General features: G+C 43.4%; 1 protein-coding gene across 2 annotated transcripts; it reads left to right on the top strand.

The window, feature by feature from the left end:
• The first annotated feature begins 357 nt into the window (after positions 1-357).
• Positions 358-16,741, top strand: adra1ab (adrenoceptor alpha 1Ab). Of its 2 annotated transcripts, none has more exons than XM_037116281.1 (4): positions 358-406; positions 6,680-7,937; positions 14,317-14,646; positions 15,797-16,741. In XM_037116281.1, the coding sequence occupies exons 2-4, from the start codon at positions 7,028-7,030 to the stop codon at positions 15,859-15,861; spliced, it is 1,305 nt and encodes a 434-aa protein (XP_036972176.1). In that variant the 5' UTR covers positions 358-406; positions 6,680-7,027; the 3' UTR covers positions 15,862-16,741. The 2 variants fall into 2 exon arrangements, with proteins under 2 accessions (XP_036972176.1, XP_036972175.1); XM_037116280.1 differs by having other exon boundaries at positions 14,317-14,729.
• The last annotated feature ends 8,579 nt before the right edge of the window (positions 16,742-25,320 follow it).

Below are 25,320 nucleotides of genomic sequence, written 5' to 3'. Positions count from 1 at the left end.
ATTAGTCACCTGTGCTTCCTGTAGGCCTATTCGTGTGTCAAAACCGCCCTGGTTGTTTGGAAACTCATCTAAAATGACGAAGGTGTGATGTGGTCACTGGTGCGGGGCACAGATATGGCAGCGGGCTCGGCCAGGGGGCGGGGCCTGGGAGGATCAGGTCGGGTAGTCCACTCAGTGTGACTTGTCTTCCTCACCGGAGGAGGTGGAGGCAGGAGGTGCTGGTGCTGGTGCTGGTGGTGGAGGTGGAGGGAGGGAAGCTTCTGTGCGAGCTGCCTGTGGCGGACACAACAACGCATGGGCGCCTTCAGAGAAAATTACCTGAAATGTTTCCCCCCCCACCCCTCCCTTTTTTTTTTCTTTTTTTCTCCAAAACTCGCTGCAGTGAGATATGTGCGCTCTGAACAAGGTAAGACTTCATTTCTTTTTTCCTTTATTTCTTTCTTCTCTCATCAGCTCAAACCTCACAGGCTGACTGACTTCAGATTTCCATAATGGATCGTTCTGATTATTTCGATGATGTTTTTAATCAGGTGGAGAGCGTGCTGATTGTTTTATAATAGCCTCCTGATGAGCACGTTGTGAGTGTGTTTTTTTTTTTTTCCCCACCGTCGGTTGATAAAGCCAATTCATGTAGTCCAATGTCAAGTGATTTTTCCTTGTGTGTTTCAGAAGTATTCGGACATGATAAAAGTAAAGAGCACTGAGGAGAATAATGGGCTGTTTCCCTCTGCAGCCTCTTTCTGATTTATATTCACAACATTTTCCCTCCATCAGGTGGGCCGGCTCAGTGCAAAACACAGATTGGGGATGGAAATATAAATCTTTAATGAATATGGAGACAGTGGGGAGTGATAGTAGTTTTTAAAAGACGGCAGAGGCTCATGTTCTTAAGCTTGAAGATTGAACTTCATCATCCTCTGGGACACAGCTTCAATTTGGGAATACACACTTATGACAAAACCTCTTCAGATGGATGAAAATCAGGTTTATTTGATTTAATATCACTTTTTATTGTATTAGTACTGAATGCACCTGCCGCTATGATGATGAATTTCCCCTTGGGGACTAATAAAGCTATCTATCTATCTATCTATCTATCTATCTATCTATCTATCTATCTATCTCTTTCCCCACATCGGGCTTTAGAGCAGCATCCTCTATCCTTGGACATTCAAAGACATTAAGAAAGCTCAAGATCAAAACACATAACTGCCGCTTCTATAAGGCAGTGTGTGGTGTTCAAGGTTGACAAAGCGTAATGAATAATGTCACAAAGGTTTTTTGAATTATGAGCCTCAGTCGATGACTGCACCCCCCCTTCCCGCAGCGAGCAGCTTTTCAGAAATGGACTTTAAATGTGCAGTAATTCATCATGATGGAGCACCGCTCCAGAGACCTGACGCTAACTGTTATATTACAATGTTTGTAGAAACAAATGAACTCCACAGGGGCCCCACACACTGGCAGCAGAACACATCAGGATGTTGGAGGAGATTCGTGTGTGTCTTTGAAATCCGTTCACCTGAAGGAGGCTCATTCCAGTCACGTAGAGTCGAGGCCTTTGTCTCGGTGGTGGCGGTGTGCAGAAGTATTTTGAATATTTGAATATGAATTTTGATTTCGGCAATTTTGCCCACACTGTCTTTCTTTTTTTCTCTGGGTTGTAACTTTTTTTTTATCTTCTGTGAGGGATTTTGAACTGTTGATCAGACGAGACAAGCAAGCAAGCTGAAGATGTGTACATTATAAAGCCACACAGTATTCGAGCGACGCATTGATTTATTACACGAGTACACAATAGACGAGAGGCAAGGCTGGAAATAATTGTTGGTAGCAGCACAAGCCCTTGTGCATGAGAGACAGTAATAAATCAGATGTGTTAAAGGTGCTCAGCAACCAGCTATCTCTATACAGATAGGTTCAGTATATATATCTTTTTTGGGTAATACTTTATTTTACTGGTCCAGAAAGTTCATAATAAATAGGAGGTTACCAAACAATATTTGATATGTCTTTGATATTAACCCCAAATGACTACAATAATTACCTTGAATATTTACGCCATATCAATTAGTGCTCTGCTAAGGGGAAGTTGGACGGAAACTAGTTGGAAATTAATCTGTGACAACTCAGCTGCAGTGACTACAGCTAACTGTAGCTTAGTGGCCTGCGGAGGGGAAGTAAGACGGAAACAGGATGGAAATCAAACTTGCATGATATAAGTTTTGATGATCATTCTGTCGATCGTGACATTTTTATTTCCAAGTAGTTTCTTGCTTCCTCTCAGCAGAACATTACTTGAATGGGACTCATTTCCAATAAATGGCTTGGCTTGGTAATTACCACCTACTAGTTTGTTACCTTTTTTCAATGCAATTTCCCCAAAAACGAATAAAGGTGATTTGTTTAACACAATGCACAGAAGAATCCTACCAGCAACTCTAACAAGATTTTAGTTTATTTTTTCAAGTCTGCATTTGGCTAAAAATCCAGCATGTTGTAACACTATTCCAAGTCGAAGGTGCCAGCAAATTGGAGCATCCATAAATTCAGTTTATGTCACTGAGGGACAGCAAATAAAACACACATGCTTTTAAAAGAACATTTGCTCCTGACGAAATAATGTCAGGAGACCTTATGTCAATGTTGTGCACATTTCCCCTGAGATAATAATTCTGTCTTCTGCCTATAAACTGCTGTGCTGATTGAATATGCCCACAGTCAGGCTACATTAAACCACTTAATAAGCTCCCTAAATATTCTTCCTCCTAAAACACATTCCTAATTATGAGTCCAATCATAGATTTAATTGGCCGACTTGTTTCAATTCTGTAATGGCCAGTCAGACAGAAGGCAAACACGAAAGTTTCTTCAAGGGCAAAGCACCATCTTTGCATGAGATCCGCTAATGCAATAAGAACTTTGGATTTCAGATGTAAATGGGGGGGTAATGATATTCACTGATAGCTTTTATCAAATATCCCGCAGAGAATGAGCAATGAATGCAGACTTGCTGTTGGTATGAGCTGCTGGTCAGGAAGACAATGTCCTTAGATATGCCATTAGTGATAATGATTACTAATGGCATCTCTGAAGACATTTTTAGCTAATCTCCTTTTTTATTTTTCAAATGAGATGGGCAAACATGGTATTTTAAAGGAACAGTTCACTCAAAAAAATAGAGGTATTGTTGTCCACAAGACACTTCTGGAGCTTCACAGCAAAACAGTAGCCCTGTTTGGATAGAAAAGGCGGCACATTTGCTCCAAGGTAAGGGCGGCAACAGGCCAGACTGTCTTTCTAAAACCGAGGCATAATATTCCTCCTTTTCTAAAAGCCGCTTCTGAGGTAGGCATAAACATGTGACGTGACGTGAAGCTCGAAGTTGGGCTGTGAACAGTGGCATAGAATTTGTCTTTAAAATAAGAGCTTTACATTGCACCCCATAGGAGTTTAGAACTGGGATCATAGAGGGGAGCTTTTAATTTGAAAGTAGCGACCATCCTTAGCTTGCCGACACAACAACAAGCTAACACAACCAAACAGCTACAGAGACCGAGGAGACACTAGCTTCTCCTGGATCTCAGCGGCTGTCCAGTTGTTCATCTTAATGTCTGCGGATGAAGCGATGGACTGACTGCTGTGATCAGCTGTTTCCTGGTTTTAAAACTCCCCAGCTGTGGGTCGCACAACAGTGCAGGACATTGACACCTCCGCCCACCCCACGCAGAGGCCGGCACATTTCCGCCTCATTTTTAGGTAGCAGGTGAGGCGAAAATAAGTGTACCCTCCGAAGCGAAAATCGGCGGACCAAACAAACCCCCATTTTGCTGCCCTCTGTCTAAAACCCCGGACTGAGCCACCAAAAGGACGGGCAAATTGGTGGCTTGGTGCTCTGTCTAAAAACGGCTAGTGTTGCAGCGTTTTCCTAAAATGTAAAAGATACAACAATAGACAAATCATAAACTGGCCCTGGCATAATCAGAGTCTCTGGAAGCCCCAAGATCCCTTATTGGGTTGAAAAGAGGTTACTGACACCCTTATTAAAGATGCAATATGTAATAATCGACCATCCATCCAATTAATGATGGGGTGCGTATCACCAATTGTGGTTTCACTAGTTAGCTCAGTTAGCCTAATTAGCTGTGCATCCAGTGGTTCAGAATGGGAACTCACTAGTACTGGAGCCTTAGACCAGGCCGGTTAGCATGCTAACTGGGCTAAGTGGTTAGCCAGCTAAGCTGGAACCAGCTGTCAGGATTCTTACAACAATCATTTTGGATGCTGTTTTTTTAAGGAAAAGACTTTTATTCTTTCTACAAACTCTTTAGATATATTATGTTTTCAACATGACTTGTCAGCATGATACATTTATCAATATGACCTTAAATGAATTATGAATGCTTCGAATAAATATATGTTAAAATTAAAATTAAAATGTTATGGTGTTTTATATATATATATATATATATATATATATATATATATATAGATATAGATAGATAGATAGATAGATAGATAGATAGATAGATAGATAGATAGATAGATATAGATATAGATATAGATATATAAACACCATAACATTTTAATGCTTTGTCCATACGGACGCAAATCAACCCGTGAACAGGATTTTTGACATTTTGTTTATTCTCGATACAGACTCGATATTCTACACTCAACAAGTGCTGTAGGACTTATTCTGTTCTCACTTCAGATCTAGAGAGATGCACAGGCACGACAGTTCCCCCATTGTTTAAACGTGAGAGCATGCCGTGTCTGCTTTTGAATTTGTTTTGGTATCTCATGACTGCCCACGCCCTTTTTGTCAAAACAGAAGCAGCTTGACAACATTTCCATTTTGCCTGATCATGCTCCTCTCCCGGAGGAAGAAAAAATATGAGTAAGAGCCGCTAAAGACTCTCAGGGCGGGGGCTGGAAAGCATTTAATATGTCTTACAGCTGTTCATCTTCATGTCACAGAGCCGCTGTCACCCTGCCCCGTCCATACTAATACATGCATGAATGAAACATGAAGAGCTGTAAAGGAGTGTATACGTCAGAGAGTGTGTATTCAGCCTCAGGCCAGGCGCCAACACAGTACGTACATACAATATGTCAGACAAGAAGCTTCAGGACTTAGATGTGTCGCCTGTGTTAGACTTGCTGCCCTGATTTTTACCTCAAGCAACAGTTAGCCTTCAAATTCAAATTGCGCTGCCTTAGGGCAAACAGCACTGTGCTGCAGAACTTCTGAATGACATCCTCCCTTGTTTAATATTGTCTGACCTTTGTTGGATTGTTTCTGCTTGTTTCTCTTTTGACATCGATTTCCTGCCCGACGCTGCTTACAGTAGTTCTCACCCACAGGTGGGCCGAGGGAATAAAACTTTTTTAAACGCGGCTAATCTCTTTGCGCAGGCACTTCTTTGCGCCGCACCGAGAAAAATCTCATTACAAGCGAAAATGCATTCCAAATATCACCCTCCCCCCCTTCGCTCCTCTCCTGAAACAATCCGACATATCCATTCAACACCTATTTCATTTGGATTCACCCTCGGGCTACTGAACCCAGAATCGAGTGTTTATTTGGGTGAATTTCGTTCCAGCCCGTGGTGGGATGTGCGATGATCGAGAGCCTTTGATCCAGCATGAACATTTGACAAGCGTGACTGCTCTCCGAAGGCTTTATCTCGGATGCTTTTTCATTCTTTTTTTTTTCCTCGTCGGCGTTTATCTCACTCAGTGACATCCCAGATCTCCAACACGTACTCTGAGAGCGGTACTGATTGGGACTATCAGCGGCCGGAGCCTTCGCCACGGTAATAATATAGTGCCCTCCTCAAGGTTCAATTCCCATCCTGTCATCCGGCGGTTGAGTAAGAGCAGACGCAAGACCTTCAAGGAAGTCATCACAGGCTCCGACTGTCTGCTCTGGGACAAAAAAATTGTCCGCTCCTTTCATTTATCTTTGTATTCCCTGCATGACTGGCTGCTTTTCTCATAATGCCACAGATAATTTTCTTTTTTTTGCCCCTGGGGTTATTATTGCCTCTGTGGTGTCCTTGTCTCCCCCCTGTTGTTTTTGATTATATCTTGATTCGTCTTTCTCTCTTTTCTTTCATAACCTTAACACCCCCCACCCTCCTCCCCGCTGCTCCACAGCTGCCTCCTCTGAGTCTCTGTAAATAGATATTTTCCTTTAATCGACCTGCCTCATTAAATAAGGTTAAACAAAAATCGCATATTAATAACGGGATGTTTAATGGCTGCCAGCTTTTTGTTTGCAGAGGCAAAAAGACAAGTAGGCCTTAATGTTTGTGGGATGAAAAAGTAATTGTGAACGCCACTCAGTTCCCTCAACCGTAACCTCTGTTGTCTCTAATGCATCTGTAATGAAGGGTGAAAAATTAACAAAAAAAGACAGACCGTGTCCTCTGAGAAGAAGCTATTGAGGGATATTTTTACCCTATAATCATGACTGGGTGCTGTGTGATGGGGTTTTTTTTCTTTTTTTTAGCAATTCACCTTAAATATGCTCTGTTTTGTATGTATGACATCTTGACGTGTTACCACAGCCGCCAGAAAAAAAGAGAAGGAAGAGGTAATGAGCCTGCTTCTGAAAGCCCTGGATCATGAAGGTGGTGTTAAATATACTTTATCTCTTTTCTTGTTTTAACAGGTTTCCTGCATTAAAGCCTTTCAGCATGGCTGAACATGACATCCCGAATCCATCAGCGACTGCCTCCTAAAACATGAGAATTTGTCATTTCGATTAAGATACTCTGGATTAAACATGACGAACTGTGCGGCGGTGTTTAGCCCCCTAAATAAGACATACTGCCAAGGAAATCCCGGCCAAGGCCATTTGATTGGTGGAGCTTTGGCAAGAGCCTCGACAAATTAACTTTAGGGGGAGTTTATGCAGCAGGGAAAGCTTTCATCTTGTGCATTTGGAGGGTAGAGTGACTGGCGCTGTAGTGATTTAGGAACAGATGAAGAAAGAACTCGATACGCCCATCAGATTACCATGTTTCCTGCTGAGAACTTGAGTGTGTTCCCTGCGGCAGATCGTTGTCCCAACTGCAGCTCCTCCGCCCACCCGGAGGTGGATGTAACCAAGGCTGTGGTGCTGGGGATGGTTCTGCTGTTGTTCGTGGTGTTCGGCGTCCTCGGCAACATCCTGGTCATCCTGTCCGTGCTGTTCCACCACCACTGGCGCTCGGTGACGCACTACTTCATCGCCAACCTGGCAGCGGCGGACCTGCTGCTCAGCTCCGCCGTCCTGCCCTTCTCCGCCACCTCGGAGGCCCTCGGCAGATGGGTGTTTGGCCGGTCCTTCTGCAGCGTCTGGGCCGCGTTGGACGTCCTCTGCTGCACCGCCTCCATCCTCAGCCTGTGTGTGATATCTATCGACCGGTATCTGGCCGTCAGCTACCCGCTGCGATACCCTGCCATGGCTACGGGGAGGCGAGGCCTGACTGCGGTGGCTGCTCTCTGGGGACTCTCGGCTGCTATATCTGTAGGCCCTCTGTTCGGCTGGAGGGAGCCCGAGCCGGAGGACGAGACGGTGTGCCGAATCACGGAGGAGCCCGGCTACGCTTTGTTCTCAGCACTAGGATCTTTCTACATACCTCTGGCTATCATCCTGGCCATGTACTGCCGCGTGTACACCGTGGCAAAGAGAGAGACAAAAACCCTCCGAAAGGGTAGTAAGGGCGACGGGGTAGAGACGGAGGGGGTGATACTGAGGATACACAGAGGAAATGCTTCTCAGACAGGGAAGCAGGAGGAGGCTACCGCGAGGCACAAACGCACCACTTTTTCACTGCCGAAGCTGCTGAAGTTCTCAAGAGAAGAGAAGGCAGCCAAGACTCTCGGCATAGTTGTCGGGTGCTTCATTCTGTGCTGGCTCCCCTTCTTCCTGGTTTTACCCATCGGTAGGTACCTGCTCACTTATTCCGTGTTTATCTTGACATAACCCCTCGTTGTGCCTTTTCATGTCCTAGTAAGCGTATTCAAGCACAAAGCAAAGGGTTTGTTTCTCGGAGGCAAAATCCTTGGGAATCTGTCAAAAACCCTGGAAGGTTAAACACTCTTTAATGTTTTGAACAAGAATCCTCAAAGGTTCCTCTGTGCATCCGGATCAAATGAAACATTCTGTCTGCAGGACAGCAAAAAACAGGTTTTTAACTTGGATTTTGACTCTATTCTTGATCTTGTTGTGCTAATGCTTTCTGGACACTTGGGGAGAACTAGTTGTGAACTCCCAACATTAACATATCATTACCCTTGATTCATCACCATGTAAAGTTTATGGGCCAATCGGGATGTATTTTAAGGATACTCAGCGGGCCGCATGACAAGGAAGTAAAACTTTTGAGGCATATGGACCAGGCACGCCCCATCTTTGAATTTCCCTATCTGGGTCTACTTTAAATCTACGATCTCCAGCAATTCCTGAGGGAAGCATCTGCTGTTCACGTGCTAGCTGTGTCTGACTGTTCAGTGCGATGATTTCAACTCGCAATAAAGATCTGTGAAGCTATTATGCGTAAAATTTTAAGCACTTTTCAACCCCCGTCCCAAAGTCCCACTCCATTTCCAGTGGTGCTGCAAAGACTGCACGAGCACCATGGCTGCAGCTACCAGCACGGCTATTGTCCGAAGCAGAGAGAACCGCAAGAATCACAATTCATTCTAGAAACCCTGATCTTAGTGCTATGACAAGTGGGAAGAGTTTCTATCTATCTCCTTCTTTACCGTCTCCGCCTCCTCCATCAGCGGGGTTCTTTTACTTTTTCGCAGTGTAGAGTTCCCACAGTTATTCCAGTTGTTTCACCGTTACCTGGGGATTGCAGTCTGCCTCTTCCTGTTTTGGTCGCGCAAGAGGAAGACACGCTTCCTTGCTGTGGCAGGCCAGGTGGCATAGTGGAAGCACAGATGGTGTCAGTTTGAGTTTTTCTACATCCATCACACTGTGCAGCCAGTATTAATTTCAGGATGTCAAGTTTAAGAGAAAAGCTCTTTATTGCCATTTTAAAACTAGTCAGAGATCTTGTTTCTGCTGACCGCCCCCCCACCCCACCCCCGATTCTGTGTCAGGACACATTTGCATCACTAGCGGCTGTGGTTGTAGGTGCAACAGGCTTGAAACTTCAGCCAGAGAGTGCTGTTAAAATGTGCCTTCCAAACCCAGCACAGATAAATGTACTGAATAATAATTAAAAAAAATTAAAAAACGTAAGAAAGACATATTCATTTTATTGACATGTCGTACAAATCAATCAATCTTTCTTCTAACAGCTAAAAAAAACAGCAAAAAAAAAAAAAATCTTTTTTCACGGTGCAGCGGCTGTAATGTTTTTTTCGATTCCGAAGAACAGAAGAGTCTGAGTAATTCAAAACAGCAATAAGTTGTTCAGCAACCTTCTGAGTTTTTGAAAGGCTTCCACAGAAAGGAGAAGTAAAGTGTTTTCATTTGCCTCTGTCACTCAAACACACAAACTCTGTCACTCGAACGACTTCGAGAGAAGGAGAGGCACAACATTGGACGAAAGTTAAAGAAAAGTAATGAACCTTGAAATGATTGATCGGCTGCAACTCTTTTCTGATGCCCAGATTCTGAAAGGGGATTTAAATTATTCAGACATGAATCAGTGTCATAATGAAAACATTAATGATTTATTTGATAAGATATTGAGAGGCCAGCTAAATAAATGAATAATAATATATAAAAGTATATAAACTGTTAATTAAAAATTCCGCTGATGCACAAAACTGAATATAAATGAACTAATTAAGGATCACGCTGTCATTTTCAGTCGTCACTGTAGATATGAGCTGTAGTTAGCAACCTAAGGAGCTCCGCAAACGGTAAATGTTGTGTAAGCATGATAAACGAGGCTTTAGATTCACTACGTTACACATACATTTAGTCAGAGTCTGTTATCATAGATGTTAGAGAGGACAGAAACCAACCTTTTTTGAAGCCTAATCTAAAAATCGTAATTGCTTCTGTAATAACTCCCATGGCTTGACTGAGATAAGTGAGTGTCAGCGCAGGGCAGTGTGTGTTTAAGGGGAGCAGCCGGTCGTTACCTCCCCCGCACGGTGAGATTACAAATGAAACGCGTGCTCGGTGCCATAAACTGTAATATTATGGAAGGAGGGAACCCTCCGTCATACAGGACGGGGGAGATGAAACATCATCCTGACAAATATGTGTTATCTTTTCCTCTTTCATCTGCAGGTGTGTACATTCATAGGTAGCCACATTGAAGGCCCAGTGTGTAATCCAAATGTCAACTAAAACACAGCGACTTGTTGTCTGTCTTTAATTGGTTATTGGCTCTTTTGATACGGGGATTAAATCTGCAACAATACCAACTCAAAAGTCCTCCCGCTACTTCTTCCGGGGGGGTTTCTCAACCGTGCCACACAGTATTCATCAGTGGATGGATGGAGCTTGCTCAGTTGTCACTGAGATTCGTCTTTTCACCTGCAAGCTTCCATTGGATGCCGAACGCAGGACATTTCTTTCATTTATTTCTCTGAAATCTCCAGAACAAAGAAGCCGACCTTACACAGGACTTTTTTTTGTTCAAGTTACTGTTTACGAGACAAAGAACAAACTTTCATGATCATTTTATTTTTTTCAGCTTCATTCACAGGAAACATTCCGAAACATTCATCCAATAGGTCTTTTTAAAAAGAAAAAAAAAAAAATCCATGTGAATTCCATGTGGCTGTTTTGATTTCAGGATCCTGGTATTGTGCATGCATGTGAAGCATGACAAAATACTGGCAGTGTGTTGAAACTTTTTTTTTATTTAAGTTTTCCAACTTTATGATGCGACAATGCCGTGATTAAGGTGTGGTTAGCATTACCACTTGGTAAGCGGTTGGGGAAAGATCCTGTTTCGGCTTAAAATACCTGTTTTAGTCTCCACAAACACAGCTTGAAATGTCTCAAGGTCTCGTTGGAAACTGGAAATTGTCCGAAGCACTGAAACTCCGCCACCAATGTGAAAGTCAGGTCATAAACATGTAATGTAAACCTGATATGACACCTGTGCTTTTAATACCATGGCGAGACAAAATGTCCGCTGTGAAACAATTAGGCCTAATTATCTTTTTGGCAGAGAGCCTCTCTCACTGTTACATGTCATTGCAAGCTGGATCCTTTGATGGGTTTTTTTTTGTTGGTGGACCCAAATAAGCAATTTAAAGGTGTTCTCTGGTGCTCTGAAAAATGCAATGTTTTTCTCTCTGACATTTCATTGAGCATAATCTATATTGTGATATCGCTAAACACAGGAGAGAAATGGCTCTAATCAAACTCAAGTTAAGTGTAAGAAAATGTGAACATTAAGCGTCTACATTGACACCAGCAGCTCTGTGAGGCTGCACTTCGCCCACGGGGTGCTTTGAGCTAAACAACGGCGACACGCTAATGTTTGGCCAGTAATATTTACTTTCTTACTCTTCTTAGTCTAGCATATTAACATATTGACATTTGCTAATTAACACTGAACACAAAGAGCAGTTTGAAGTGACTACGAGGACCTTTGAAGTGTTTATGATTCCTCTGATGATTATAAATGACATGTAAGAGCAAACAAGACCATCAGTGAAAAGACTGCTGTTTTTATTCAGTTATTATTAATGCCTGTGCTCGGGTCCGATCACATATATCACATATGAAGTCGCATATAAATACATTTCTTTATCGCGATCCATCCTCCATCTGTCACTCGCTAGCAAAGATCTTTTGTGACAGCGGTGAGACGTTACTCCAGTTCTCTACTGAAGTACAAATTCGAGGCATTTGCCACCATTTTATGCCGCTTTGTACTTCTACAGGCGTCCTGCCATCATGTCTAAAAATATAGACTGAGCCTTTAACATGAAGTTATAACAGCCTGCCTCCTGTGGCTCAGCTTCATACTTATTTTGAAACAGAAGCTGTTGAGGCCTGAATCATTTGTATAACGTTCCTTGATAATACGTTTTGCCCTACGAACACATCAGCAAGGACCTCGCACCTTCGCCCTGCGTTGCGTCTCGACAATATGTTTCGAGCTTCACGGTGGGGACATCAAAAAATTCAATTACACGCGACCAAACAGAGCAAATAAACACCACATTGGAGCAGAATGGGCCCTGCTGCGAGATGAAATGGAATGAACCAAACTATTGCTCCCTCCTATGAAAGCTATTATAGATAACAAGCATGAGGCTTAATGGGCTGTAATGCTACAAGGCATCAGCCACCGTGCAGCATCCTAAGGCAGCCAGTCATCGGAGAGCAGCTCTGCATTTCAATTGAGACAGACCTTCACGACTCAGAGCGCAGCGCTCACTCAACCTCAGAGGCGGTGCTAGTCTGAGATTCTCAGACTGAGGGCTTGAAAGAACACAGAAGGTTTGATTTTGCATTTTTTTCTTTTGCACTTCAGATGGAAAGCCTGTTCTCTTATAAAGCACTTGCAGGTTTCCTTCACTTCAGAGCAGTATGCTTGGCAGGCTCATGAAGTGAAGTGACTGCTGCTCATCAGTGGCACCGTATATATATATATATATATATATATATATATATATATATATATATATATATATATATATATATATATATATATATATATAAAAAGCACTGCTCTGAAGCATTGCTTCTCTGCAAATCAGTTTGCATATGAAAAACCATGGCTGTGACTGGAATGCGGCAGCTTTTATCTCCTCCACCGAGGAGACAGATGGTCTGGTGTCGTCTGCTCTTAGTTAGCAGAGAATCTCTGAAATGTCTCCGCAGATCTGAATGTAGTCTGCTGGAAAATGAAGTCATGTGCCGAAGAAAATACCAATTAGATTAGATCCTGTGTGCAGGTGGCCTTTGACTGGCAATTTATAAAGCATCTAATGCTATTACTCATAAAGGATGATTGCAGGCTACTATATCTTTTGTAGCTTTGATTATAATATCTATAAGTAATTGCTCAAAGAAGCTTTTTTCCCTTTTTTTGGATTCTTGCTCTTAATAGCGAGTCTAAATTGTAGTTTATGTGCACCCGAGGGTAAGAAAGGTTCAAATGTAGTGAGCAAAGCCGGATGATTAATATTCCAGAAGCTATATGTTTAATTGTGTTAAAAAGTCGTTGACCTTTTTCCTCCTCTCACGGCCCTTGTGGAACATGGCGGCGACGTGTGTGTCTCTCTAGTCTACACTGCGTGGCTCTAATCAGCTGAAGCAGTTTGACGACATGAGTGCAACAACAGAAGAAGCACATCTCCTTCTTCTTCTACTTCTCCTTCTTCTTATTCTTCTTCTTCTTCTTCTTCTTCTTCTTCTTCTTCTTCTTCTGCTGCTGCTGGCAGATCGCAATCATCTTCAAAGTTGCATACCACAACTTATTGTATTGGGCTGTGTTCATGCTGTGCTTGAAAGCAATTTGGTTTTGTATTGTTGTATTGTTGCATTGTTGCTGTATTGTTATTTTGTATTGTACTGTCAGCTATAATTGCATTGCAGTTAATACTGAATATATTGTGCATCTCTAATGAAAACAATTAAAGGTGCAATGTGTAAGAAATGGCCACTTGTCAAATTCATACTCAAAACAATTAGGGGAAAGGATGCTAGTTCAAATCCCGGCTCCGGGCAAGGCTGGGCTGCATGTCGAAGCGTCTTTGAGCAAGATACTGAACCCCACATTGCTCATCAGTGAGGGCCCTGCGATGAGCTGGCGACTTGTCCAGGGAGTACCCTGCCCTCGCCCTGAGACAAGGCTGGGATTGGCTCCAGCAGCAACACCCCACAACCCCATGGAAAGGGTTAAGCGGTTATGGACAATGACATGATATGACATGACAACAATTAGGGGGTAGCATATGACCAGAGAAACAGGTAAATGCTGCCAACTGTAGCTGTAGCTTTAACCCAGTGTTCCCAAGCACATGTAGTAATATCGTTATACAATCACGTGTTCACAAAGTGTTGAACCTCGGCTCATCTTTCTTTTGTAACCACTGAGTCTTTCCAGGATGTAACTCCAACTGTTACCAATCAACCTGCTTACCTGTGGAAAGCTCCAAACAGGTGTTTTTGGAGCGTTTCACAGTCTGTTGTTGCTCCTGTCTTGTGTCAACTAAGCATAAGCATACATTTCCAAAAAGCGCTGAAGTTGACGGGGAAAACATTAAATATTTATTGTCTTTGTTGTCTTCAGTGAAGTGTGTGTCAATTCATGGGACTTGAATTATGAGTTGGTAAATGACTTCTTCCATTCATGTTCTCATGCATCCCTGTTTGTGTGTTTTCAGGATCCATCTTCCCGTCCTGTAAGCCTTCTGAAACCGTCTTTAAGATCACCTTCTGGCTGGGTTACCTCAACAGCTGCATTAACCCCATTATCTACCCCTGCTTCAGCCGGGAGTTCAAGAAAGCCTTCCACAATGTGCTACGTGGTCGCTGCCTGAGAGCTGGGGGACACTTGACCGTCCATTCCTCCAGTCCAGGTCCCGCGTCCAACACCTCCGTCCTCCCGGCCCAAAACCGTGCGGCTGCCTCCTCGTGGCGCTGCTGCGGGAACATTTCGACCTCCTCCTCCTCCGTCGGGGGTCCCGATCAGGCTCAGAGCGCACAAATCCAGAGTAAGAGCCTGCTGAAGGCGTGGTGTTTCTCAGCGAGGAGAACGCCGGTGCCGCAGAACCCCTCCGGTCACAGATCAACCAAGGTCTTATGCCTTTCCCTCAGCGTAACAGGAGAGGCTGTTTGATTGGCGTGCGGTGGGATCTTAAGCATCCGATCTTGTGCTTTGTTTTGCCTCGGGGAACGACTTTAACATGTAGATTTATACCCCTCAGAGGCATCAGACTGTGGGGCCAGCCAGTAGTGACGAACCTCCGCGGCAGGAAGAGGAAAAGCCTGTTGCCTGCAGCCTCGTGCCATTGTAAATGCCCCGAATGTCACATAATTTGGGAAAGTGAACGTATATTATTTTGTCTACACTCAACAACGTCTGCTCTGACTGACAGGCAGCAAGATGAAAAAAAAACAGGAAACATAAACCTTTCCCGTTAAAATTTGCAAGGCAAAAAAACGCATTCGGGAAAAGTGATGACACTGGGTTCGAAGGGAGAACCGCCAGCCCTTGGCGAGGAATGACAGACAATCTTATTGAAATGACATTGTAAAAAGAACCTTATTTCTTTAAACATTAGTGGTATTTCTGCAGATTGCACAAAAGCCTTCCAGGGGGGCAAGACACCCCGGCGCAATTAGCATTCACTGACAGCTCTGAGAAAGTGGAAGCTGATCTAGGAGTGCGAGTGTCTGCGACGTCTGTTGAAAAGGGAGTAGACGCTGGCAGGCTTTGAATGTGAAATATTGTGCACAGTCAGAACGAGGAAGAAATATCAGTCGATGTTCGGGTGTGGGACCTTTCAGTACAGCTCGGCCTTTGCTGTGCAAAAGATGTGTCTAAATCCGCTTTTAACATTGGGGATCGTCACTGCTGGTGTTCTCAAATAATTAAAATGGCGTCAGATGTTTCTCACTGAGTCCTAGTGAAGGACTGACTCTGTACTCTGTTTTTTTTTTTTCTTTTTTTTTTTGCCAGTATGGTCCTCCAGAACTGTGTTTTCCCCCATGCAAATATGGGACGTTACGTAATTTTCTGGGTGCTCGAAACTGACGCATGAGTAATTCAAACAGTGCCTGTCCCTGTCTGACATCTTTGTTCATCTGTAACCGCCATCTGCATGTTGTCTTTAAAGCCGCACTCTTTGATATTTTTTTCAGGGCTCGTCGGAGAGACGGAAGAACTCCCAGCTCAAGCTGACAGACACGCAGTCCTGACAGATTAGCAGCTTATCAAGCAGTTACAGCTAACAAGAGATGGTCCGCTCTCACATTCAGCAGCTTCACGACCCCATCTGAGGCGTGTCTGTGGCCGCCCGATGAACGCTGGTCGAACATTTATTTCTCGTCATTCTCGTTGGACCTGTAAGGGAAATATCTTGCTGTTTGGTTGCCAGGTATTCCACTTTCTTCACTTTCTGTCTGCCATTTGTAGCTAGGCAGATCGTAAAGACACTTTGTGAGGGCTGTGAAACCAAAACAATTAGTTTAAAGGAGCCAAAAACGAAAGGGTTGGGGAACTCATCACTAAATGTCGAAATCCATCAGCTAATGTCTGACAACAATTGAGCCTCTGGGAGCGATGCTTAATGTTTTGTGACTTGTGGATGTCTGAATGATGATATAAGGGCCATGTGACTTGTTACAGGCCAATGTTAAAAACAGAGTAAATAAATCATGAGATAAAATATATGTCTGTTTGAATGCAGATAAATTAAAAAAAGAACTGATAAAAGACGATCGCCACTAGTGCACTAAACCTCTTCTGCTCTCTACATGGACTGTTTACCCGCATGCAACTCAAGCCTGATGGACTCGCACTACAAATGGACTACAGATGGGAACCTGAGTCCTGCAGATACAACAGTCTCGGCCCTTTGCCCACTCTGCATTCATCGTACAACACAGGGTTGCATGACAAAGTGAATGTTTGTTGTTCTTTTGCACACCACAGAAATACTGTAGAACATAAACAATATGCACTTATTACACATAAACACCCAGCGAGACAATTCTGTGGTGAATATTTGTGAGTTTGCATCAAGGGGCCGACAGTGACGATGACATGCTTTTTTCCTCAAATTAAAAGCTCAGCCTCTGGGAAAACATTGTCCATCCGCTTTGTGTTTGAGCGCCCAGCATCAGTTGATGTAAAAATCCGGATTCCACTGTAGGCTGCAGCTATCGAATATTGTTAGAATCGAGTGTTCTACCGATTATCCCAGCGATCAATCAAGTAATCTAATAAAAAATGATTGTGCATTATTAAACAACAATTGGCTTTTATACCTGAAAAAGACATACAGGTATTTATTATTGTTTTATTAGGGGTTTGGCTCCAGAAATAAGCCCATTTATTGCAACTTAGCCATTCATTGCATTTAAGTGTCAACTGACATTGCAGAAGCAAATTATTAACAATACAGTAATGTCAACTTACTGTGGAACAGGTATAAAATGTAAAACCATGAAATACAACTATAGGCTATTTGGCCTTAGTTTTGTCTACTTAAGACAACGAGAATAAGGATTGTATCTCCTGCTGCAACCCATCTGAGAAAAAAGAATGAATAAAACTGTAAGAATAAACAAAAAATAACAAAAGAGAAAAATAAATGTGTGTACAAATAAATATAAATAAGAATTCCAGGACATTTTGCCTTAGTAGCTGTAATCACAAAACAAACGGTACAAAAGGAACCTAGATGAGGTACATAGGGCTGTGTGTGTGTGTGGGGGTGGGGGGGGGGGGTCAACACAAAGTCAACATATGGACATGCTCAGAACGAAGGCTTGCCCTACACTTTGAGGCAATGTTCCCAGCAGCAGAGAACAAACACTCCGAGGGTCTCGATGTTGCTGGGATTGCCAAGGTTGGATATTGTGCTGCATTTGTTTTCCACCATGGCAGTGGATTCTCCTTCTTGGAGGAGAGGATGTTCTCTAAAATACTGCAAGACCTCCCGCTTGACTCAGCTGCTCATGCCTGATGATGATTCCATAATACTGTTGATAAATTATCCATCTTTTGTAGATGAATGGTCTTCTAATGTGGTGGTGGCTTCATTTTCTCTTTAATTGAACTGTCTTGCTTCCTATTTGAGAGCTAGTGCCATGGACTGAATTGTACTTTGGACCTTAAACGCCTCCTCAGCAGGCAGGAACTTCAGTTTCCTAAACCTTGGGTCCAATGCAGCAGTCAGGAATGCCCTTGCTGATGCAGTTTCAAATGCTGAGTTTAGTGTTGACTTCTTGAGGTTTTGCACCAGCTGTGCAAGATCAGAGAGAGTTACATACTGTTCCCAACTCAGAAACTCTGTCGATCCTTCAAATGGCCCAAGGACCTGAGTCAGCTCCTCGGGCCATCTGCAGCATTAACCATTACCACCAAGTAACCTACTAACAATGTCTGGAGTAGGCCTATATGGTGTGGTGGACACCCAACAACAGGAGTAAGGGTGTGTGTTTGTGAGGGAGAGTGAGAGTGAGAGAGACGAGATGAGGGTGTGTGTGTGTGTGTGTGTGTGTGTGTGTGTGTGTGTGTGTGTGTAAAGGAGTTATGTGGTGTAGGCTATTATTCTCTTGAAATTTAACACAAATTAGTTTCCACATCTTAACATGATATCTGGTCATACCAACATCAGGCTACAGCCTCTACACATACCACACGTTCTAACTAGCGATGCTAGGCTGCGTTAAATTAGCTAACATCAATGTTTACATTAGCTTGTGTCGGCGACGCTCGGTGAGCTGGTGTTAACAGCTGGATGCTTTCAGTTCAGATGTTGAATCATTGTTGACGTGCTGTTGTGGTACGCCAGTTCTGCTTCGCAGTGGACACACTGCACTTTATCTTCTTCTTTAATTGTGAATGATCCCAAACTTTGGACATGCTCTCTGCCATCGTGCCAACTCTGAATGTAGTGGTGTGTGTTATAAATATCAATAACAGTCTGCGTGGAAAAATGATCCCTGAGCTCAGCAGGCCACACAACGCAGGTGATAGGAATTAAACAAAGCCTCGAGGCAGAGATTTGGCTTCGACCATTTTTTGTAATCGAATCGTTTCAGCTCTATTCTGCTGCTTCTTCTGCGCCGAAGTCCTGTGCTCTGTCACCTCAGCAAAAATGGCCCCTACAGCTTGAGCAAGGTCTTTGTGATAATGTGTGCACAACACTTTCCACTTCTGTTCTAGTTTCATTCTGTTCTGTGACTGGACATCATCCAGAAGCAGCCTTAAAGGTCAGATTGTTTTCATCTTTTTGTTTTAATTCTACAGAGTTTGGACAAAAGGTGCAGAATAAATCATCTCTTTTCCTTGAAAACATTCTGGTGATTTTGAATCAGTGATTTTGCAACGTTCGTCCATCCCTAAATGATTGTTTTGATGACCTCTCTGTAAGAATTGTCTTTGGTACCATGTGGTAGCCTATCCATGCTGGGTCAGTGTAGTTTAGTAGCTGCCAGTTTGTTTGCCGAGCTCTAAAGTATGCATCCAACATGCTGTACTGCCCTAATGTAAAAAGTTGGCTGGAGTTTGCAGCACTTTAAAGTTGGCTGGCCTTAGTGATGTTAGCTAGCATTAGCAACGTCGACTAGCATTTACGCCGTCGGCTCGAGTGAGCTACAAGAAACTGGCAGCCACTTCCACATTTAGTGGCTCAATGTTATCAACAACAAGGGAAGTGATGGTCTGAAAGTCTGCTGCTCTCTATCTCAAATCTGCACTTTGCTCTCCGGTGCTGTTGGATTTGTTTGTTGGAAAACTTGAAGGAGCTACCAGTGGCTGCATCAGTTTTCACCACACTGTTGCCATGGATAGTTGGATGGATATAAGTGGAGACATACCCTTTTCAAATTATGCATACTCAGATGAGAAACAGTCAAAGAAAATGTTCTTGCAAATCTTTTTTGGTTAGTATCCGAGGCTGAATTTCATGTTGCTGCCTTTTGATGGAGGGAAATGACAGTCGGGTTATTGTGCTCGGTTCACAAAGTCCCAGCGTGGGTGGCTACCTTTGTGATGTACAGGAGGTGGACAAATATAAAAAAACCCTGACATTTCGATAAAAGGTAATTAACTTTGAATCAGTTAAATCACCGCGCAACCGAGGCTACAGAGGTTTCTGAGTCACCTTAAACAAAAGGCTGTAACATTATCATGACATATGCCAGTACACACGCCGACCCTCATTAACACCGCTGACTGTGAATTCAAATCTGGAGTGAAAGCTTCACAAAGGCGATTGCACTGGATTGCACTGTACCTCATGGGAGTCCACGATGTGTCAGCCCACTCTGTCTTCAATGGAATTAAGTGATTCCATTAATTAGCCGAATAAAGCCCAGCGAATCACGCAAAATCACTACACAAACGCCACGTGTCAAGATAACGTGAGCGTTTCATTAAAAAACACGTCTCGAGCATTGATGACCACGTTTCAGGCGCCTTATCTTTTTTTTTTTTTCTTAACAACTTCCTCTTCTTAGCTATTAATCCTCTGCTTCCTTCGGAGCTGTTTTCCTTTGCTGCGTTGGGATTAAAGGCACCCTACAGACATCATAACGGTGATGAATACCTGCGGGAGCTTATCAGAGAGGTGCAGGCTTGTTGACGGAACTTCCTAGAAGACAAATGATTCGTCGCCTCACGGCCACCTAGGGTTGGGCCGTGAGGAGAGCTGCCTTCGCTCTGCGTCGGAGGAGTGGCATTACGCGACAGTTGGCGAGGATAACAACAACCTCCGACTGTTTAGATTAGTGTGGCCACTAAACTGCCTGCGATAGCTCATAAACACGCAGCTCACGGCGTGTTACACTGCGTTAGGCGACAAGTAGCAGAATTAGACGTGTGGGCTGTCCATTAGAGCAGCATGACTAAAGGGAAACACAGCGGCACTTCACACTCGGGCCTGCGTCACATTTTCCCGTACTCTTGGAGTAATTTTCTTTCCGAAAGTATAAACACGAAAAAAAAAAAACAACTTAATTTTCTTCCTCTTTCTGATGCTTGAATGTCAAGTCTGCGCACGCAGTCCCAGTCTTTGCTCCTTCCTGCGTTTGCTAGAATGCACAGCTTTGGAAAGCAAGATGCTGCCTGGTGAGCACAAGCAAAAACACAAACCTTGAAAACTAATGACTCATAGCGCAGTATCAGCACTACAGGGGAGACTCATCAAACCACTGCTTGCTCACTGTGTGTGTGTGTGTGTGTGTGTGTGTGTGTGCACCTGTTTGGATAGCTTTTGTGTGTGGGAGTGAGGTGTAGTCAAGTGGCGTTGTGTCTGCCATCAGTTCAGGTATTATTTATGGAAATAAATGCATCAGCTTGCGATTAAACGTGCAGCTCTTCTCAATTAAAAAAGAAAAGAAAAGAAAAAGCAGCACAGGATTCGAACGGGGTTGCAGCTGCTGTCATAAAGAAAGCAAACAATGTTGTGATGAATGGATCCAGGTCGCCATCACTTGAAGACAAGTGCGTGCCGCTCAGCTTAATGAGTTGACTTAGCGACGCGATGATTTCAAGATCATGATTAATAACGACGTTGCCAGCTACGAGCACAGCGGCCGGCGAGGAATCGCGGCTTCATCTGGAAGCGGAAGCGGCCTCATTATTTGCAGAGCCTGAGATGTGGTTCGTGTTGTGTGTCAGGCTGGAAGACGTCCCTGAAACTTCCTCTGAGTCCCCCCTCTCTCTCTCTCATACACACTCTCTCTTTTCTCGCCGTCTTCCAAGTGACTGTGCAGCAATTTTTGAAGTTTTATTGACTCCCTCAGAAGTGCTCGGATCGCGCCGGCTGCCAGCCTGCGAGAGCGGGAGAAAAGTGAAGAAAAAGTTTTTGTAAGCGCGCCACCCACCGCATAATGGCTTAATGAAACTCTCTCGTGTGCGAAAATGTGTTCAGGTGTAAACGCCATGACGCAGGTGTGTGAGTGTGTGTGTGTGCATGTGTGTCTGCAATGATGTTTGCACAAATGTGCCAAATGGAGCAGCCGATGTGTGAATGCAGCTCCTGGCGTCGGCGTCAGCCATTGAAGTTGGCCAAAAAAAAAAAAAAGAAAGAAAGAAAGAAAAATCCCCACAGTGTTGTTTACTTTAATTATTTTTTTTGTCTCATTGAACGTTAAGATGATATGTTGTAACACCAGAGTGAATGAATTCATTTTCTGCCAGCAGGAATTAAATTGGACAAGGTTGTTTTTATTTTATGGTCGCTGAATTATTCAGTCCTGGTGCTTATGAAGTTTTGGACAAAGGCCAAATGGGGTTTTTTTTATTATTCTTTTTTTTAAATGTTCTTCTTTTACAGCAGATTTGAATATTTACTCAGTTTGATGGGTTGGACGGCAGCTGCATACATAATTGTTAAAGGACATAAATGAACACAAACAACTCCTGACTTTTTTGTGGGCCATTAACAGGCAACAGACTTTCATCTTGGGAATTATATGTTGGCATTATCAGCCAGTGATACCAACATTTGAATTTTGATAAGAATTATGTAATGACTTAACCAGGTTAGCTCACTACTTCGTGTGAGCTAACCTGGACGTTAGCATCGCCCTGGTTCCCTTGTGCAGATAATACGCTTATAGTTTGTTTCACAGTTTCTTAGTTTGTTCTACTTACATGATTTGTTCAGCAAGATAATCTTCACACATGAGCACCACCTTTATGATTTTTGAAGTGTAAATGAAATCACCAGGAGTAAAGAGCTAATGCTAGGTTATAAACAAACTACGTTGCAGTCGCATGCTACCATACTATAGGACTACTCTGCACACTTTTCTATAAATTCATACATCTAAGTTGTAAAATTAAAGTTAGAAAAGTTTGCAGCTACACTCCTAAAGACAGAGTAGTGAGTCTCCGTTCAGTATATGACATGAAAACTTAGAAACTTAGAACCGAACATCAAAATATTTACAAGTTGTTTTAACTGCAGATCTTGTTTAAGTCGTTTAACAAAAGAAAATACACTGACTTTTAGAAGAGGGAACGGGAAGTGCAAACATGCTAACTGATTTCTGGGTTTTTGGACTACTTCCTTCAGCAGTTGGACGTATATACAAGCCAGCATAGTGTTAGCTAAAGTGATACACTGTTCGGGGGCAAGTTAAGCTCTTCAAACAACCAATCAAGCTGAACTACACGTGTGGTTTATTAAACAACAGTTTGTTGATAGAGATAAATCCAAAAGCATTGCTATAGCTAGCTTTTGGGGGGGATATGGTGCAACTCTAACATATCCCTGCTTGAAAAAACAGAATAGACCAGCACCAAAACACAACATACACTGGTCATCAGCAAGGCCAGCGTATGTTGTGTTTTGGTGCTGGTCTATGCTGTTTTTCCCAGCAGGGATTTAGCTAAATACATGCTAAATATGCTGAAGTAGCAACTGTATAAATATGAAGGCTAAGGTATGATCACATTATCCTGTTTAGGTTGCGACAGGTTGTCTTCCCAAAGCATTAAATTCCCCAAAAAATCCCATCGAAGAGGAAAGTAGCGAACCGCTAACTCTGGGATAGGAATAACACTGACTTGCTTGTTTCAATATGCAACCTTCATTATTATAATTGATCTGTTGCGTTTGGTGACAGTGGGTTATTCCTTGCGGAGCTCCTCCAGACTCCAACCTGAGCTGAGCTCTAATCATTCAGAATAGTTACTACCCCGGCGTTTGTGTATGGGTCCTTGAAGATGTGAGAGAAGAATGAGTCCTGCAGCTGTTCCATTGACAGCGAGGCAGGCGGTGAATCTGCAGGCTCGGCGCCAGATCGACGACTGAACAGGAATACAAACACGATTTTTTTTTTGTTTCTTTTTTTTTTTTTTCCCCGATCAATACCTCTCAGCGAGGCAAGATGGTTTTGCAGAGGCTCAAGCAAAATTGAGCTCTCCCCGGCTTTTCCCCATTTCTGTGTTACTTGGGAGCAGATTATGATAATAACAATAAAAGTGTGATAAATAAAAACAAGACAAAAGGATTAAACAAAGGACTCCGCGCATTCACTGTTGAAATAATGAAATTAATTAGCACCTTTCAGTGCTGGCATTTGGAGTTATTAAAGCCCATTGTGTGTGTATGGGCTGGAAATGCGTGATTTGAACGTTGACAGCCGTGAATACAAGTTAATCAGAAAAGACTCAAATCTCCTGCATTTTACACTCATGTCACTGAACATTTGTTTTAAAGACTGTCAGCTGCCATCCAGCACACGCAGATCCGTCTCCCGGTTTATTCAAGTTGCTCTTGATTTCATCAAAATACCCTTCACATTTCAGCTATTTGCATGAAATCTCTCTTCATTTCTTTTTTTTTTTTTTTTTTTGCCTCAAATTCTGTGGCTGTCAAATTTTCAATAACATTATTTCACAGTGAGCGAGCTAAATGATGGACTCGTAGGTGTACCGCAGTGACGGTCTTATCATAAAAGATTGTGGAGGTGAAAATGAGGCTGTATTGAAGTTCCATTTTGAGCGTGAGCCATGATCAGGGCCTCTAAAAGCCAGGCTGAGCTTTAAAAAGGTCAGCACACTTGTCCAAAGGTCGACGCACTTGTCTGGTCACGGCGCACGTGGAGTCGGAGCAGCTTAGGTGGTCCACTCAAAAAAGGAAAACGCTGAGATGACAGTGTGTGTAAATCTCATGTCAACCTCCAGACCGCGTCGAAATAGTTAGCGATTTATCTGAGGACAAAGAAGAAAAACACTGACGCTGATGTACTTAATGCTATGAAACGATGCAGATGGACCACAAAAACTCAAGGTTGTCTGTGGATACTTAGAGAAAACCTGTCATGCTTTTATGTTTTCTCCCTTTCCATTAGTGTTTTCTAAAGTGCTCATGTGCCTGTGCAAGGTCTTGAAAGTGAACAAAGTCTGGGCCTGAAACGCCTCGTCAGTGGTCCCAGCGTCGCTCGTTTGTATAATAAATTCCTAGCCGCTAGTGTGTTGTTAGCAGTGCTGGCTCAGGCGTGTGTGTGCGAGCCGACCAATCCGAGCAGACTTGTTATTTGGGGGTGGGGGGAGTCAAAGTCAAAGAGCTGAGCTGAGCTGCATTTTTGAAGCGTCCTTGAGCAAGACACTGAACCCCAAAGTGCTCCTGAGGGCACCGCGATGAGCTGGCGACTTGTCCAGGGTGCACCCCGCCTTCGCCTGGAGACAGCTGGGATCGGCTCCAGCAACAAACCCCCCCACGACCCCTATGAAAAAAGGGATAAAGCGGTTACAGACGATGACATGACACGACATAAATCAATGGAAAACTTGCCACCCAGGGGACTCAAGCCGCATTTTGGCACTGACATGAGTTTTTTTTTTTTTTTTTTTTTTTTTATTTAGAGCACACCGAGCAGAAAAAGAAGTGGATAATGCTGTTCGAGTGGTTGAAGATGTTTTTTTCTTTTTTTTTCATTTTGCTCCGGAGTGAAAGCACCGCGGGAATCTTTCGGAACAGCCGCAAATCTAAGCTGACAGGTGAAATGTCTCTGAAGCACCTCTCCCATCGAACACGAACCATAGATCTTTTCTGAGGGGGGGCCCCCTCTCCCTCCAACCCTGACCGCAGTCTCTCCATGACGTTAACCTTCGTATGATAGCAGTTCACGGCCCCTGTGTCACGCCCTTATCAGACCCGAGTGCTGCCTCTGTGTTCGGGGACTGTTCTCCCCTGGGG

The sequence above is a fragment of the Acanthopagrus latus genome, chromosome 12 (genome assembly GCF_904848185.1).
Source record: "Acanthopagrus latus isolate v.2019 chromosome 12, fAcaLat1.1, whole genome shotgun sequence".
Lineage (NCBI taxonomy): Eukaryota > Metazoa > Chordata > Actinopteri > Spariformes > Sparidae > Acanthopagrus > Acanthopagrus latus.
This window is presented reverse-complemented; position numbering and strand designations above follow the sequence as displayed.

Bases quoted from the DNA above. Each gene is read 5' to 3' on its own strand.
- adra1ab (XM_037116280.1), top strand. From the start codon at position 7,028: ATGTTTCCTGCTGAGAACTTGAGTGTGTTCCCTGCGGCAGATCGTTGT. The intron at 7,938-14,316 runs GTAGGTACCTGC...GTGTGTTTTCAG, and splicing joins CTTCCTGGTTTTACCCATCG to GATCCATCTTCCCGTCCTGT. The intron at 14,730-15,796 runs GTCTTATGCCTT...TATTTTTTTCAG, and splicing joins CCGGTCACAGATCAACCAAG to GGCTCGTCGGAGAGACGGAA.